This window comes from Narcine bancroftii, chromosome 1, assembly GCF_036971445.1.
Source record: "Narcine bancroftii isolate sNarBan1 chromosome 1, sNarBan1.hap1, whole genome shotgun sequence".
NCBI lineage: Eukaryota > Metazoa > Chordata > Chondrichthyes > Torpediniformes > Narcinidae > Narcine > Narcine bancroftii.
In genome coordinates, this window is record NC_091469.1 from 432,290,511 (window position 1) to 432,308,695 (window position 18,185).

The 18,185-nt window shown below is 37.4% G+C and overlaps 1 protein-coding gene across 5 annotated transcripts in view; it reads right to left on the bottom strand.

Moving 5' to 3' along the window:
- Positions 1-18,185, bottom strand: part of LOC138751661 (progressive ankylosis protein homolog B-like) — a 143,543-nt gene that overhangs the window by 51,786 nt on the left and 73,572 nt on the right. For 4 of the 5 annotated variants that reach the window (XM_069914244.1, XM_069914243.1, XM_069914241.1 and 1 more), the window contains exons 3-5: positions 17,710-17,828; positions 10,316-10,399; positions 6,726-6,896 (exon numbers count right to left, since the gene is read on the bottom strand). In XM_069914244.1, the coding sequence (XP_069770345.1) occupies positions 6,726-6,896; positions 10,316-10,399; positions 17,710-17,828 (374 nt within the window). The remainder of the gene's footprint in view (positions 1-6,725; positions 6,897-10,315; positions 10,400-17,709; positions 17,829-18,185) is intronic. The other variant, XM_069914242.1, reaches the window with a different exon arrangement.

The following is an 18,185-nucleotide window of genomic DNA, read 5'->3' on the forward strand; positions in this document are numbered from 1 at the left end:
ATACATTTTTCATTGGCATGAAAGGGCAGGAATATTATAAATCAACAGACACTGAACAGCCAAGTGTGAAGCATGCCAAATGGACTGGATCATTATATACAAATGGAACAAATATTCCTTTCAAACTGGACATAGGGGCAAAGGTCAATTTGATCTGTGAGCGCAACATCAGGGCAATGAAGATAAAGCCGTGCAAACTCAAAGCCTACAATGGACAGCATTGACACGATAGGTACATGTAAACTCAAGGTGAAAGTTAAAGATCAAGATCACCACCTCAGGTTTGCAATAGTCCCAGATGGACATGAATCACTACTTGGTGGCAAAGAATGTGAAAACTTAACCCTAGCCAAGTGGTGTACATACCAAGGAAACCTATTGTGTTAGCTGATGCGTTATACAGGGCAACAACACAGAGTGAAGCACACAATGAGAGTCCATAGAGACAGATATGCATCTCCATGTGAACTTGATCATTGAATCTCTTCCTGTATCTAACATGAAATCCAAGCAGATCACAGCTGAAACAGAAAAGGACACAGTTCTACAGGAGGTCATCAAGAATCTGAATGAAGGATGGCCTCGAGGTGAATGTCAGCCATACTACATCAGACCTGAGCCGAATGTTGTCAATGGGCTTCTACTCAGAGCAAAATTATCATTCCTCAATCACTGCAACAAGAGATGCTGAAAAGGATGCATGAGTGGCACCTTGAAATGGAAAAAAATACAAGAGGAGGGCCAAAACTGCTCTTTATTGGCCAGGGATAAATGCTGACATTGACAAGATGTTTTCAAGCTGTGAAACCTTTTAGAAACATCACACAAAGCAGACAAAGGAATCCATGATAATAACTGACGTATCAGCAGAACCATGTCATGAAGTTGGAAATGATCTGTTCCATATGAATGGAAGGAATTACTTGCTGGTTATTGACTATTTATTGAACTATCCTGAGATTGCACTGCTTCCGAACATGTCTGCTGCTTGTGTGATCAATTTTTGCAAGACATGGAATTCCTCAAATTGTCTACAGTGTCAATGGACCGTGTTACAGTTGTACAGAATTTCAGAACTTTGCAGAAGAGTATTATTTTTGACATGTGATTTCAAGTCCTCTGCATCCACAGTCAAATAGTAAAGCAGAGAAAGGAGTTCACATAGTTAAACAGTTGCTCAAGAAGGCACTAGACAGTGGCTCAGATCTTTATCTAGCTCTATTGAGTTACAAAGCTTCACCACTGAACATGGTATGTCACCTGCTGAGCTTCTGATGGGACATAGACTACACACCACACTTCCCTACTCTGCAGACCAAAAGAAGAAAGGAGATGTTGAAGATGTCAAAAGGAAACAAAAGCATCTGCAAAGGAGACAAAAAGCAAATTATGACAAGTCAGCAAGAAGCTTAGGGCCACTGGCACAACATGACACAATGAGACTTAGAGATTCCAACACTTGGGACAAAAAGGCCACTGTTCTGGTGGAAGTAAACCCAAGATCCTTCACTGTGTCAGAACAGAGGACGGTCAAATACTGAGGAGGAATCATGAAGGTCAGCTGAAAATGCAAGAGACACTGCAGGAATCCAGTCTGCCCAGCAAGAGAGGAAATACCACCAGTGCTAGACAGTAGTGCAGAACTGACACAAGATCCAAGCACCCAACAGGCCGAATCTCTAAAAAAAGAACTGTACACATAAAAAAGCTTACATTGCTGATGTTGTGTTTATGTTTGTGTTAAACTTTAAATGGAAATGAATACTGTATTAGTGTGTCATGTTAAGGAACATCTTAAGGAAAGGGGATATAGTAATAAAGTGCTAGAGATCCTCCTGACCACTAGGAGTCGGAGACTAGTTTGTTGCATGTTGGAGATTCAATATGGATGCCTCCACACACGAGGTCTTGTGTGCTTTAAAAATAACCCAATGTTCTTTATTGTAATAAAATTAACATCATAGTTTGCGGAGGTAGCCAGGTAGATAAAGGCCAAACAGAGATGTAATATTCCTTGATTTTTTTTTTAACTGTTGTTAAAAATCACAAAAGACTGTTACATAATAGAAAGAAAGTGGTAATAAATGAGCATAGATAAAGGTCAAATTAATTCTCATAAGGAGAATGGACTATTTTCAGATTATTAAATCTTTTACTGGGGTGAGTTAAACAGGACAAAAACATTAAATTCATTCAGGTCTTGTGATAAATATACAATTCTTCCTTGTACTACACATGAAATTATCTTCAGGGGAACAGGCCATTTCCATTTTTAGTTTCAGAGATGGGAATGAATTCCAAAACCTGTCAAAGAGAGCAAAAGAGCAGATAGCTACAGAGAGGATACCAGTGGAGCATATTCGACAGAATATCACCAGCAGGAAGTAAGGAAAATGAATTATTATTTTAAAAAGATGAAGGAACTTTTTTTTTGGATGCTAAAATTGATTTTGGTGTCTTTATTCATGAAATAACGTCAATGTGCAAGTATTAAAAAGTAATGAGGTTAGGTTATGCCAGATGGACCTTAGCTGCAAAAGTAAAGTAGACTAGAAGTTAAAAGGCAGCAGGTTAAGCTGTTAAATAGTTCATATATGGACAATAAACATGTTATAGCAGTGCCTAATGCTCAGAATGCTCACAACTTATAGTGCAACAGCCATTTTGCAAAGCCAACAAGCTGGTCAGAACAGCCATGACAGAACAAGTGAAAGAAATCATATAATGTTAGGGCCAAACTTGTGAGTCACCAGAAAGGGAGGTGTTGGAATTGGGAGGAGAACACTGCACTAATGTGAAAATAATCTAATGTGAAAATTGTATGCACTGTTAGATGTCAACGGGTTGTACGTGGTGGAATTGTTCTCAGGTGCATCTATGTCAATGCAAGGAGTATTATACGAAAGGCAGAAGAGCTTAGAGTGTGAATTGGCATGTGGAATTGTGAACTTGTGGCCATTAGTGAAACTGGGTTGCAGGAAGGGCAGGACTGGCAGCTCAATGTTCCGTGCTTCCGTTGCTTTAGATGTGATAGAACGGTGGAGATGAAAGTGGGAGGAGAGGCATTGTACATCGGGAAAAATATCACATCTGTGCTCAGGCAGGACAGACCAGCCTGAGGCTATATGGGTGGAGCTGAGGAACTTGAAAGGTATGACCACACTCATGGGGTTGTATTATGGACTGTCCAATAGTCAATGAGAATTGGAGGAGCAAATCTGCAAGAGATTGCAGAGATCCGCAGGAAACATAAGGTTGTTATAATAGGAGATTCTAACTTTCCATAGATTGACTGGATGGCTTGGAGTTGGTCAAATGTATTCAGGAAAGTTTTCTCAATCAAAATATAGAGGTAGCAACTAGAGAGAGTGCAATACTGGATCTCCTTTCAGAGAAAGAGACAGGACAGGTGATGGAAGTATGCGTAGGGGTTCAGTGATCATAATGCCATTAGTTTCAAGTTCATTATGGAGAAGGATAGGTATGGGCCTTAGGCTTAGATTTTAAATTGGAGAAAGGCTAAATTTGAGGAAATGAATATTCATCATATAATAGGCACAGAGTCATTGGAAGTAAAGAAAACAAGCAGTGAGGTCATGGAACCTATACAGATTAAAGAGGAGGTAGTGTTATTTCCTTGGACCTTGAGGAATGCTAGTGTAGAAATTGCAGGGGTTCTGGCAGAAATATTTAAAATGCCCTTAGCCATGGGTGTGGTGCAGGAGAATTGGAGGGTAGTCACATTGTTCCTTTGTTTAAAAAGGCTCCATAAGTAACCCTGGAAATTATAGGCAGCTGAGCCTGATGTCTATAGTAGATAAATTATTAAAAGATGTTCTAAGAGACCGGATATACAATTATTTGGATAGCCAGAAATTGATTAGGGATAGTCATCATTGCTTTGTGCGTGGTAGTTCGTGTTTAATCAACCTTATAGAGTTTTTTTTTTGAGGAGGTTACCAGAAAAGTTGACGAAGAAAAAGCTGTGGATGCTGTCCACATAGATTTTAGTAGGGCCTTCCCACATGGGAGATTGGACAGGAAGGTTCAGATGCTAGGTATTCGTGGTGAAGTAGTGAATTGGATTCCACAAAGGCTGGATGGGGGAAGTCAGAGATTAGTAGTGAATGTTGCTTCTCACACTGGAGGCCTGTGACTATGGTGTGCCCTGGGGATCGGTGTTGGGTCCTTTGTTGTTTTTCATCTATATCAATGATCTGGATGATAATGTGGTAAATTGGATCACCAAGTTTGAAGATGACATTAAGGCTGGAGGTGTTGTGGACAGACAAGGTTTTCAAAGCTTGCAGAAGGATCTACACCAGCTGGAAAAAAAAGCTGAAAATTGCAGATGGAGCTTAATGCAAATAAGTGTGATGTGTTACATTTTGGAAGGACAAACCAAGGAAGGACATACATGCTAAATGGTAGGGGACTAAAGATTGAGGTAGAGCAGCAGGATCTGGGAATATGGATACATAATTCCCTGAAAGTGCATTACAGGTGAATAAGATTGTAAAGAGACCTTTTGGTATATTGGCCTTCATAAATAAAAGTATTGAGTACAGGAGCTGGGATGTCATGGTAAAGTTGTATAAGGCACAAGTAAGGCCAAATTTGGAGTATTGTATGCAGTTTTGGTCACTAAACTAAGGACAGATATCAACAAGATAGAAAGAGTGCAGAGAAAATTTACTAGGATGTTGCCTGGACTTTAGGAACTGTGATACAGGGAAAGATTAAAAAAGACTTTATTCCCTGGAATGTATTATGAGGGGGATAGACAGAGTTAATATAGATAGGCTTTTTCCATTGAGGGTAGGTAAGATACAAACCAGAGGGCATGGGTTAAGAGTGAAAGGGGAAAGATTTACAGGGGATATAAGGGTGAACTTTTTCCACACAGAGAGTGGTGGGTGATTTTTAATGAACTGCCAGCTAAAGTGGTGAATGCAAGCTCAATTTAAAAAAGATTTAATCAGGTACATGGAGGGCTATGAACTAGGGACAAATCAGTGAGACGAGGCAAAAAAATGGTTTGACACAGAGTAGAAGGGCCAAAGGGCCTGTTTCTGTGGTGCAAGGTTCTATGGTTCTATGTCTGATCAATAGATTAAAGAATTTCAGCCACATGGCTATCAAAGGAATTGTGAAGAAGATTCGAAATTCTGACTTTCTGATCAGAGACATTATGGATATTGGCAAAATCTTCATCATGTCCATATCTGATACTGTTTATGGTCCACCCCTTCCCACCCACTCCACTGCCCACGTACATTCATTTACTATTAATCTTTACCCATGCTAATATTCCATATATCTCTATTTCATTTTCAGTCTTCCATTCTTCCTAAATTTCAATTCATCCAAAAATCTGTTACATGTATCCAAACCATATGCCCACCTTCATTGATCACATTTGTTTGTGATCCTGTATGTCCACAAATCTAAAATTCTCTTTTAATTTCAATCCCTACATTTTCCCAGTGCCCTATTTCTCAACAATTTTCTAACTCAATTTTTTTTTGGACATTGTTCTCTGCACCCAACCAACAAATTTGTCCCTTCTGTCATCTATCCTCTTTCATTGTGAAATTCTGTCCTAAAACCCTACATTTTATTCTCTTTACATCATTAAAAGACACCTATTTGGGGAAAAATAACTACGTCACTTCAGTTTTCTTGGACTTACTGTCAATTTTATTCTTGTGCATCCATGAAATGTCACAGCAGGAATACAAAATATCATATGTATTAGATAATTAATGGATATTTTTAACAGATTGAGTTTTTGCTCTAGTCTTAAAATGGCTCTGAGCCTTAGCTGATGAATATTTTCATACTTTTAACAAGTCAATGCAAAATGAGAGCTAATCTCTAAGCATCTGAATGCATCAACCACTAACAAGCTACAAACCCATTCTACTTAAATCTTCCTACTTAAAATGTGCTGTTTAGATCACGAGTTATGTTGACTTGTTTTGAAACCATAGCAAGTGAGCAAAGTGTTACTTCAGATACCAGTTATAGACCATGGGGGTGGAAAATATAAATTGGCCATTCTCAAATTTTTATTGGCTCTGGCCCCCTTGGGACTCGGCCCAAATTTTATGGGCCCCTTCCCTGTGAAGCAGTTGTTTAGTTGGTTTATTCTATACTTCTCTACTATCCCCTATACATCTTTGCCCCCCCCCCCCCCACCATAAGGATTAAATGTGGTGTGGCATCCAATGGGCCATATGGATGATTTAGACAGTACTTAAAGGGCAAAACAAAAAAACAAGTAGAAAATGGCTGCATTAGGCCTATTAAAAATGTAACAAATTCCAATGGGTGCACCTGTTGAGTTTAATTGGAATGTTCTCAAACTAGCATGCAAGGTTATTTTTAATACTTATTCAATGACTAAAACACAAAAGTCTGCAGAGATAGTGGTTGAAGTAAAAACAATGCAGGAGAAAATGAGCAGATCAAGAATTGTACTTTTTATAGTAAAGATAAAAATACATAACCAATGTTTCGGACTTGAATACTTCATCAAGGCATACCTTGATGAAGGCCTCAAGCCCAAAATGTTTGTTATGTATCTTTATCTAGCAAAGATAAAATACACTGACCTGTTGAGTTTCTCCAGGAGTGTGTATTCATTTATCCCATGACTGCTTTTTATCTTAAACTAATCAAAATCTTTCCCTTTCTCTGGTTGATTTTACTTTAATATTTACCCCCAATTCAGGTCCACTTCTTTCAGGAATGATATCATGCACATTCTTATAATATCCAAGGCCCACCATGGTAAAACGAACCATCACTCCCATGTACAAGGCCAAGATCGGAATCAGAAGTGGCTCCGTACATTCCAAATGACTGTGAAGCAAAATGGATACAAATACAATCTGGAAAAAGAGGCAAGTTAGATTAGCTAAACCTCATCTTACAATTTTCCTTTAGATCATCAATTTACAAACTTGAATATCTGGACCAACAAGCCGATCTACTTAAATAATTGAAAATATAGTCTCAAAAAAAAGATGTTGCATTTCAGGAAGTGAAATCGTAACTCAACAATCAAGTTTCTACAACAGAAACTTGACAGGATATACATTTGAACAGTGATAAATTGTTTAATATTACCAGGTACTGCAAGGATGAAATAATAAATGGGAAAACAAAAAAGATCCAATTATTGGTCTTATTAGTTACTACAAGATCCACAGGATAGCAATAAATTGGTAAAAAGAATGGTCGTTCTTTTGCCAACTCAAATCAGGCACTGCATTAATCAATGTAATGCAATTTTGGACATATCTGGAGGGCGACATCCAGCATCATGGCTATGGACAATGGGGAGAATAAGGTTGACTTGCATTATTAAAGGGACAAGTACTGTAGAATACACATAGCTTTCAAGTAAAATAAATAATTTAAAACATACCTTAAAATAAATATTGACTAATGGATATGCTAAATCAGTGGGATGAGAGAGCAGATTAGGAATTAATTTGTTGCAACTAAGATAATCATAGCTTGACCCAGCTATATGAAAGGTCACAACACTGCTCTCTAAAAAAGGTACTTTGTTATCATACATAGTAAGTCAGTAAAATTATGACCTGGAGAGACAAACCAGATTGACCTTCATCCAAGTTGTTGGAAACAAATTACATTGAGATCCTGTCCTATCTTTATTAATAGTTTTGACATCTTTCATCAGCCAGATCTAAATCCATGCTTTTTTATAAAAGAAATAGTTTCAATGATCAACTACGAATGCTTTTCCACAGCAATTCCAAGTTCGATATTTTTCTGTTACACACGTTAAGTACCCCTTATCCGAAATGCATGGGATCAGAAGTGTTTCAGATTTTGGATTTTTTCAGATTTTGGAATAATATGTTTCGGGTAACTATGCAGCACAGTATTATCAGTAGAATACGTGTATCAGCTGTTCAACGATGACAGCAAACAACGGCAGGCTTTCAGTCTCCACCTACAATGCTGTGTTTTGATCAAAAGGTTACAGTACACTGTATTTCATTTTTTTCCAATGCAATACTGTGGCTGATCATGTTACACTCAAACATAGCATTTTAGGTGGGTATGAATATCAGATTTCACATGAAAATAATGTTTTGTACTTACTAAACAAAAATCTCTGCTTACAAAAGATAAATGCTGCAACAAATACTAGAAATTCCGCTGAATGGCTTTTTTAAATGTTTCCTCCACAGTAATTTGCCTCATTAACAACTCCTTTAAAATGAGGATGCAAGTTTTTGCCTATCACAGCAAGTTTACACTTATGCGTGCCTGCTGCATTAGCACATTCCAGCACAGTTATGCTGTCCTTGGCATCCTTAATTCCTGTAGGGGCTGATTCCATCAACTGTAGTCAGTACCTTTCTGGGGCAATAATGACAAAACAGTGATGTTTCGTCAGCATTATAGACTTGTTTTGGTGTCCGATTTCATCAACAATGATCTTGGTAAAATCGTCAATGAATTTCTCCGCTGCTTCAGGATCATCAGATGCTTTTATCACTATGAATCTTTAAACAATTAATGTTGTGTATTTTCTTAAATTTATTCAACCAGCCTGTGGAATATTCACAGTTCCCTTCAAGTTTCAGTTTATCATGATAGATCTTTGCTTGTTTTCTGATCAGTATACCGTTAAGTGGCATGTGTTCACTGCAACACGATCAATACACAATTGAGATCTTCACTTTTAGCTTTATGCAGTGCTTTTCTATTTTTCATTAACTTCTGTTAACCTTCCTTAAATCCTTTCCTCTTGTTTGGTTTTCCATATTTGTCTTTGTATTCTTCAAAAAGGAAAATATCTTTTGCTCCCAAAAAGGCCGTTTCATGAGTATCGTACTGTTCATCACTTTCAACATAGAGCTTCAACAATTTATCCTTCTCTTTCTTCAGGTCATAGATGGTGGTCATTCCAACACCATCTCTCTTACACCACAGTCCAGTTTCTTCAACAGCTTGACTTTCTGTGCTGTAGATACACATAAATACTTCCTCTTTTTCTTATCGCTGTTACCCATTGTGGTATCTGCAGGCCTTTTGGACATTTTCAACAATATCTCAGTATCACAGAACAGAAAATAAATAAAAAACACAGCGAGCAATGTGCTGACAATGGTTGGTAACAAACTGGTGCTAACGGAGCGTTAGAGCCCTACATGGGCAAGTGAGGAATTTTCCACTTGTGGCAGCATGTTAGCGCTCAAAATGTTTGGGATTTTGGATTTTCAGATAAAGAGTACTCAACCTGTACTATTTTTCTGTAAGTCTATTTGGAATACTTTTATTTACATTCAGTAAAATGTTAAATTTGATGAATGATAAGAATCAAAAGTTTACATTAAGCAGTTATCATGTAATATCACTGTTATTGATCATAATTATACCTACATTCAGATATTGACACAATCATCTACAGGAAAGATCTTACGAACATCCCTTCCCCAGGTTACAAACACTCAACTTATGGACACATTACATACGAACGTAGTTTCACAATATGATTAAATTCTAAGTCTCAATATACATCATTCATTCCTACATATGGCAGAATCAATTACTTCTCTCTTTCACTTTTAGTTATTTTTTTCTTATCAGTCTTATGTTCCATTCATTGAAAACAGTGGAATTTGCACCATACTATCTGATTTTTGGGCATTTATTGACATGGACATTTTCTGACATTGACTATAAAGAAAAAAAAAAATCAGAAAACATGCAAAATATTCACACTTTAGATCTCCTTAGAACAAACACTTCTATTTGCTAGAAATTAATTTTCATTATGCTGTTTCTTGCCACCAACAAACAGCCTATTTCCTCTTTCTTGTTTCTGCTTTCTGATATTCTAACAAGTCACCAATACCGTTACTGAATCAGATTGAATATATTTTTGGAACACAATTTTCATATTATATTCAATAAAATATAATTGAAATATTTGTTTCTACATCCTCTTGTTGATGGATCTCATACAATTTCGACAAGGTATTGAATATTCTGTGGTAAATGTTTTGTTGCCAACAAGAAAGTAGAAATTCTACAGTACCTGGCCCACAAGATAAAAAATCTGGCAATAAATAAATATTTAGAAGTAAATCCTTTAATGCCAACAATAAAATAGAAATTCTGCTTGGCCCATAGGGAAAAAAATAATCTCAGGATTATACATCATGCCATGGGTGTACAGTATTCTTGATAATAAATTTGAATTTTGTATGTTGAAATCTTTACATTTTTCTGTTCCACATCATCATTAAAGGTATAAATAACTTACCTGAGCAATGACATCTGAGATGGAGGCGCAGCCCACCAGTAAACTGTATTTATGCTTCAAAAGAATTCCAGCATGGGTCCATGCCTAAACAAAAACAAATCATTACATCGAATTCACTCATATCGGTGTCCAGTTAATGCCCAGGCATCTGCCAATTTAATTTAAATTCACAGGCAAATATCCCTGTGATATTAGTCCCAGTTCTTCTGAAGACCAGTCCACTGACTTTTTCAACTGTTCTTTCCTGCCTAAGAAAAATTTTAATGCCTCAAAGATCTATGTATTAATTCTCTGTGTTAATAGACTACAACCATTGGGACTGGAATCAACCCAAAGATTATTGTCCTATTTTTTTAACTTTTCAAAATCTGATTCCTGGCTATGTTCTTGGTTTCAACATAAATCAGATTTCCTGGCCCTTCCCCTTCTTTGTATCGAGAGCCTGCAGGCTGCTGAAGACTGACTCATGGGAACCAGGTATTGGAGCCAGGATTTGAGAGGGTGCTGAAGAAGGGTCCTGAAGGGCCACTGGAGCTGAAGGATTCCAGATTGTTACAGACATTTAGATCTGGAGCTTCCATTGTCAATAAATCTAATAGGGGCCTATTTAGATGAAGAGACTCTCTCTTGCTTCTCTTTCTCTTCTACTGTAAAGGGTGTCAAGGAACACAAATGGTGACTTTTTCTACCTTATGGCAGACAGAAGGCAATTTTGTGCAATTTTACATGATCTTTTCTGTTACATGACAATAAAGGAATCTTGAATTTTGAGTAGCATTTACCCTGACCATTGCCAAATATTATTACTGTGAGAAATCATGTTACATTGCTGTTCTGTCAATTTTTTTGATTGACTGTTAAAACTGATCATCTGTCATTTGCTGATTTTGTATTTTGATATTCGTGTTTCTGTAAAACATCTGTATTCTAGAGTCTGAACCTTGTTCACACTGGAATCAATCAATTAGTGGTGACATCTAATGAACTTGATTATGGACACTCACAGACAGGTAACAAGTACTGTCAGATACACTGGCCTGGGAATCTCAAGGTTACATGGTTTTAACTCATTTGTGGCCTCTCTGTTGAGGTGTGGGGCCAATGGACCAGGATTCTCAAATTAATCTCAAGATAGGGCTAGAGGGAGCCCTCACTCTGTTGCCAAATCTGCTGAATGTTGGTTTCTAAGCACTGAGCCCTAATAAGCAAGTCTCCAGAGCAGGCAGCAATAAACTGTGAACAGTGAATTGTGAAGAACAGCAATCTGTGTACAAAAGTTCCAAAGTTTAGCGACACTGACCTTCACCTCGACAACTAGACCTCAGTCAGTAGACCTTCATCACCATTGACTCTGAAATATTTAGCTTTTGGATACTTTTCTGCTTAGAATGCTGGAGGATGTGTGAATAGAGTACACTGTTCCTGAATAGGATGTGCAGGAATGAAGCCTTCCCTCATCTTTCACACCTCTCTGCTTCTGCACAATCTGCTGGCGCAGCTCCCTCTGGTTTCTGCCTGTACAACACACCCATCAGGATCTCCACACTGATAAACGGTTCATATCTGGAGAAATGACTTCTACTTGACTTCTGATATTCCTGCAGCTTCTAATGCAAGCTTCCAAATGGCTCACCTACAATGTAGTTTGTTATTTATTTAAATCATGCAGGTGGTGTGCATGAGGATGCAGTTAAACACATTTTTAGAAATGAATCAGATTGTTAACATCACTAAACAAGTCAAGTTTATTGTCATCTGATTGTACGTACAACCTGACGAAACAGCTTTCTCTGGTCCTCGGTGAAAAAACAGACAGACACATAATACAAGTACATCTATAATAAATTAATAAATATTGCTTTGTACAAATGAGATGTCAGATGGTTCTTGTGAGCAGCTCCTTTAGTCGTTCAACATTCTCACTGCCTGAGGGAAAAGGCTGTTCCTCAACCTGGTGGTGCTGGCTCTGATCCTCCTGTATCTCTTCCCTGATGGGAGCAGCTGAAAGATGCTATGTGCAGGGTGAAAGGGGTCCTCAATCATTTTGCACACCCTCTTCAGACAATGATCTCGGTAGAATGCAAATGCAAACATAATGCAAATTGGGAGTAAGGTCCTGGGGAAAGCTTTTTTTTAAATAAAAGGCAATATCTGAGGATGAGGATAAAATGATTTGTTCACACTACACATGCCATGCCATATTCATAAGGAATTGCCAGCAAGAATCCTGTTCAAAGCACTTATAGAGGCAGCACGCTGGTGTAATGGTTGATGCTTCACAATTTCAGAGACCCAGCCTTTGTTCTGATTATGTGGAGTCTGCATGTTCTCTCATGACGATATGAGTTTCCTTTAGGTGCTTCAATTTCCTCACAGATTCCAATAAAGTCCTGATTGGTAGGTTAACTTTCCATTGAAATGGTTCCTATTCTGCAGATGGATAGCAGGAGAATTAGGTTAGAGGGTAGCTGATGGTAATTCAGGAATTGGTGCAAGTATGCTGTTAATGGTCAGCATTCACCCGATGTATTCCATGCTGTATGATTCATGACTAATGCTGGATATTCAATAACACCAAAGCTTTGCAATACACATCAAAATTCCTAGCACACATTATATTTCAATTAAAGCATTCCTAAAAATATGCTTAAATTAGCCACCAAATGACAATGGCAGATCCATGTATTCAGTAACACTGCTCCGATCTAAAGAGATAATTAAACTCTTTCTACTATGAGTTTTATGGGGGTTGGGGTAGGGTAAGATGCAGACAAGGCTTCCTTCACTGCAAAATACAACTAACTGCACAGAAGTCCCTAGCCAGAATAGACAGTAAAACAGCTCTTGCACATACTGTGCTCATTGCTAAGCAAGCAGATGAACTCAGGTCATTTTGGTCAGAAATTGTGGGTTTGCAATAATGATAAGGTCAAGGGTAGGATCTGTTTGAAATTTCAATGACTCAATTCTCAAGGGGTGGGGGGGAAGAAGAAAAAAAAAATGTTGCATTAAAAGGACCAGGATTAGATCTTGGGTGCTCCCTGTGTGGAGTTTGCATATTCTCCCCCTGGTCGCATGCATTTCCCCCAGGTGCCCTACTATCCTTTTTCATCCCAAAGATGTTTGCCGTTGTGGCCACTGCAAATTTTCTGTAATGTCAATGGGTGCTAGGAGAATTGAGGTGTTGCTGATGGCCACATGTGGATGATAGGTTAATGGGAAGTAACGGGTAATGGTATTTCTTAGTTTGCTGTCAAAGATTCCATCAGCCAATAACCTCTTGTGCTGTGAGAATATGCAACTAGCAGACACAGTACATCTTCCAAAATAGCTTCCTCTTAAGTCCACGACCATCAGTTCTAGTTACAACAGCAGCATTGTGTTGAAACAGTCTTCATTCTGAGTTTGTCTTGCACTTACTACCCAACTAAATTTGCTTCTTATTTTTAAAATGAATCCAAAGCAAATTGAAGGCGTCTGTAAAATAGAATCTCCTGATGAGTGGGCATAATAATTGTCTGTGTTATTAAGTTAGCCTATTTATGAAAAGCGTGCTTAAAAATACTGGAGCCATTTCAAGGAGGAAATACAAGTCTCCCTTTGTATAACCCAGTACACTTCCTCAAATTCATTTAATGACATTTAACTGACAAATCACTGATTACATTTCTCTCCTGTGTTTAGCAAATCAATTATAATATTTTCTATAATATAAAGTATAAATATTTCTACCAAACAATGAATAATGACAATGGTTTGGTTAATTCATTTTTACCCCTGAAGTTTAAGCAGATGAAGGAACCTCGGCTATGATTTTTCTCTTACATTATGATATAGGGGAAGGAATGGAGCACAATGCATTCTGTTGCCCTTGGACAAGTACAATCAACTAACAGTGACACTTTAAAATTGTATTTTAACACAAGGTACTACGAATGAAAATTAATATAGTATTCCTACCAATGAAAAATGTACAGTAAAATATAGAAACATATTAGGAGTTGTAGGTTATTAATTTAATAGGCCACAAAAAAATGACCCCTGCCGAAAGCTAGAATTATAATTATAGCATTGAAATCTATTATATACTAGGTTTCTTTAGGAGTTTTATAAGGATGTTATTTAAATTGTTTAAATGGTGGTACACAATTCGAAGAATTTACAATGCAAATTGATCAAGAAGGAAATGAAACAAAAACCACCAAAATAACCATCACCCTCAATGGATGTTGGTATCTAGTTATTGGACACAAAACTTTTCCATTAACATCAGAGACCAATATCCAGGATTACAATTTTTCAAGGAATTAGATATTCAGCATTCAGATGAGGCAGAAAGAGCTCAAATGCTACAAATCAACAGGGGTTTTATGTTACAAACCTGGCAACCATTATTAATGACTTTCAGTTTCTTTAAAAAACCTGACCTGTTATTCATCTCAATGAAAATCAATGAAGAGTTGATTTCTAAAAGAACTGGCCACCTGCATTTGATAGGAAAACCATCTCCTTTCCACCAACACTCATTATTGAATCCTAGTGGAACTAAAAAGCCAACCAACTCCTTCCTTAAATCACATTTCAGTTTGCACAGACTTTCTCAGCAAATAGTGATGACTGTTTGAAGTGCATCCGTTATTCTCATTTCTACCATGACGAAGAATGCAGCATAATAACGACACAAGGCATTTACAAAAAATTGTTTCCATTACAACTTTAAACAATCTTGTTAGCTCAAGCTCTAAACGAGGTGCTTGATATCATGGACCTGAGAGGGATGAATTGTCTGAGATGCTATTCAGCTGGGAGAGTGAAAGCCTGACCTTAGTCACCAGCTGTGACAATGGTGGTCTATCTAAGGGTTGACTTGCTGCTTGGTATCATGACCTGGCAGTCTGGGAAAGCAGACAATCATTTGGAAGTTCTGAATTAATTAATTAGGTGATTGAAATTCCAACAAATCAAGAAAACTTTGCACCCCTGATAACTAATTCCTTTCATGGAGTCCATCATACTCATGATTCATTTATCCATGTTTTTATTTTCAAATCCAAAATAATTATTCTAGCTAGCTGACTCTCAGGATTAAAGTATTAACAGTAAAATATACTTCATTTAGACATTTAAAACAGTAAGTAGTGGATGGGTAGAAGTAGGGTATCATGTACACATGTTCAATCCTTGGACAGTCTTTCATAACTGTAAGGAGTTACAGTGCAATAATGTTCAATAAATAGTCAAATGTCCTCACCATCATCATTTATCAGCTTGTCCAGCAGAAAATTTTAGTTGGAAGTTAGTGTGACACTGGTTTTGAACTGGCATCAAGACATGATTTGAACCATTTAAACACATTTTACATGGACTAATGTATATATTCATGTAATAGTCAAGTTTTCTGGACAAATTTTTCAGGTCAAATTTGGGGAAGGGGTGTCAATTTTTACAAGGGTCATACTTCTGACTGCAGTAAGTACCTGTATCGTTCAAGACGTTGAGTGATTGGATGGTCAGGGCCGGGTAGTAAGTCCACATTCAGGGAGCTCAGACAAGGTGAGGGTTTGCAGTCAGGGCATCGGGACCTTGGATGGGCGGGCATGGGGCTAAAAATAGGAGGGTTGACTTTTACATAGGCCACAGAAAACTAGCAATTTTTGGGCCAAAAAGAAGGGGGGGGGGGTGAAAATCAACTATTATATGGGATCGACGATTACACGAGTATATATGGTAATAACATGCAACTTGTAACAATTTTTTTTTAAACTTGGAACCCATCTTCCTCTGAGCAGATGTTTTCTGAAATTACTTCCAACTTAGTTGATACTGCCACAGTGTTCATTGTTATCAGAAAATTAATCAACCAGCCTTCAGATACATCACTGTACAAATATATTTTTAACTGTTACTCTGTATCATGAAAATCTTCAGCCACTTTCTGGTTATTTAATGTCAACAGATTAACTTTATTACAAACCTCAATTGAAAAACAAGTAAAACAAAGCATTTGTGGTGGAGGAATTCAGACAATTGGAGATGATCTTTGAGGCACTATTTCATAAAGTGAAACAAATGCTGGAGTCTTTCTTAAACCAGCTGTTACATTTGGCTTAGTTGAAAATTTCAAAATTGGTACTGAAAGGAATTCTCTTCTCCCTTCCCAAGTCAAAGAACTAAACCAAGTCTTCGATATAATTTACCCGAGCAGTTTCACAGTTGAACAATTGGTGAGGCCAAGAATAATTTCAGGGTTCATCCATCAAAGGCAAGTAAAGATCATATAACTGGTGATTTAGTAATAATCAACCAGAGACGTCATGTGGCAGCTCTATAAATCTTTGGTAAGAGCAATACTTAACAGTATTGTGTTCAGTTCTGCTCACCACGTTATAGGAAGGATCTGGAAGCTATGGAGAGGGTGCAGAGGAGATTTACTAGGATATTGCCTGGATTGGAAATTAAGTCTTATAAGACAAAAATGGATGAGAGGAGATTTAATAGAGGTCTACAAGATTCTGAGAGGTGGACAGTCAGCACCCTTTTCCAAGGTTAGGAATAGCAAACACCAGAGGACATCTGTGCAAAGTGAAGGGAGGAAAGTTTAAAGGAGACATCAGGGTAAGTTTTTTTTTAACACAGACTTGTGGATGCCTGGAATGCCTTGCCAGGGATGGTGGTGGAGACTGGAACAATAGGGGCATTTAAGCGACTCTCAGAAAGGCACATGGATGAAAGAAAAATAGGTTATGTGGTAGGAAGAGTATTTTTTGGCACAAAATTGAAGGCCAAAGGTCCTGTACTGTACTATGTTCTTAACTGTCCACCTTGTCATTCTCACTTCCCAGAGCATGATAGTTTTCTTTCATGTCTCATAATGTTATAATTTGCAGCAAGTTGTTAGCCATGTTTAAGACTAAAATTTTAATGTCCATTTTTGGTTAAAGATTAAGTTATCATGTGATTTAGACTCCAGCTTGAAAAGTGAACTCTCAACTAGCAGTATTTTTACAAACACCCTTTTACAAGTTTTTTTTGCGACTTTTTTCCTCTTTCCATTAATTTGTAAAATTATGCTTGCATTCGAAATAAAGGAAGTAATTGACCATTTGGTCCCTCAAGGCTGCTTCACTATTTCAAAAAATCTCCATACCACTTTTTTGCACTAACTCCAGATTTTTTTCATTCCCTTAATAATTAAAAATTGATTGATATCTTTCTTGAACCTACAGAGACCCACTGGGCAGAGAATTCCAAAGATTCACTCCCTTTTAGATGAAGAAATATATTCTTATTTCTATCCTTGATATTAAAAACCAGTCAGGTCACGACTGTAGGAAACAGAAGTCAAGAAAACACAGTTACTTTTCACTTATAAACCAAAGCCACATCTTCTTTACCAATGAATCCAGCATTGGGAAGGCAGCCAAGTAGAGGAAAGCTTTTCTTGTTTTACTTCCCACAGAATCATCCACGTGATGTAATTTGTTGATGATATAATATCCCAAATCTGTATGTGCTGTAAACAGAATAGATAAATAAGTTTCAAAGTTATCACACGTTTACCAAGCAGGTTCTGGGGAGGTTATTCACCATGATCACTCTTTTTTTAAAAAGAAATACATTTTTAAGCATTTAGCCTCCAGCAAACTTCATTAATTAGCTGAAATGTATCAATGCAGTTTGACCTTTTCTCATCTATAATTGTCATGTGGCTACCCAATGTCCATCATGAAACCCTTCAATCAAATATTGGGAATTCCAAAGTAAATATATTTGATTTGACCACAAACTCTGTTCCATATCGAACCACCCCCTACCTGGAATAAATTCTTAAAATGGAATTAGAGAATTAGCAGTTTTAATTACATGAGAC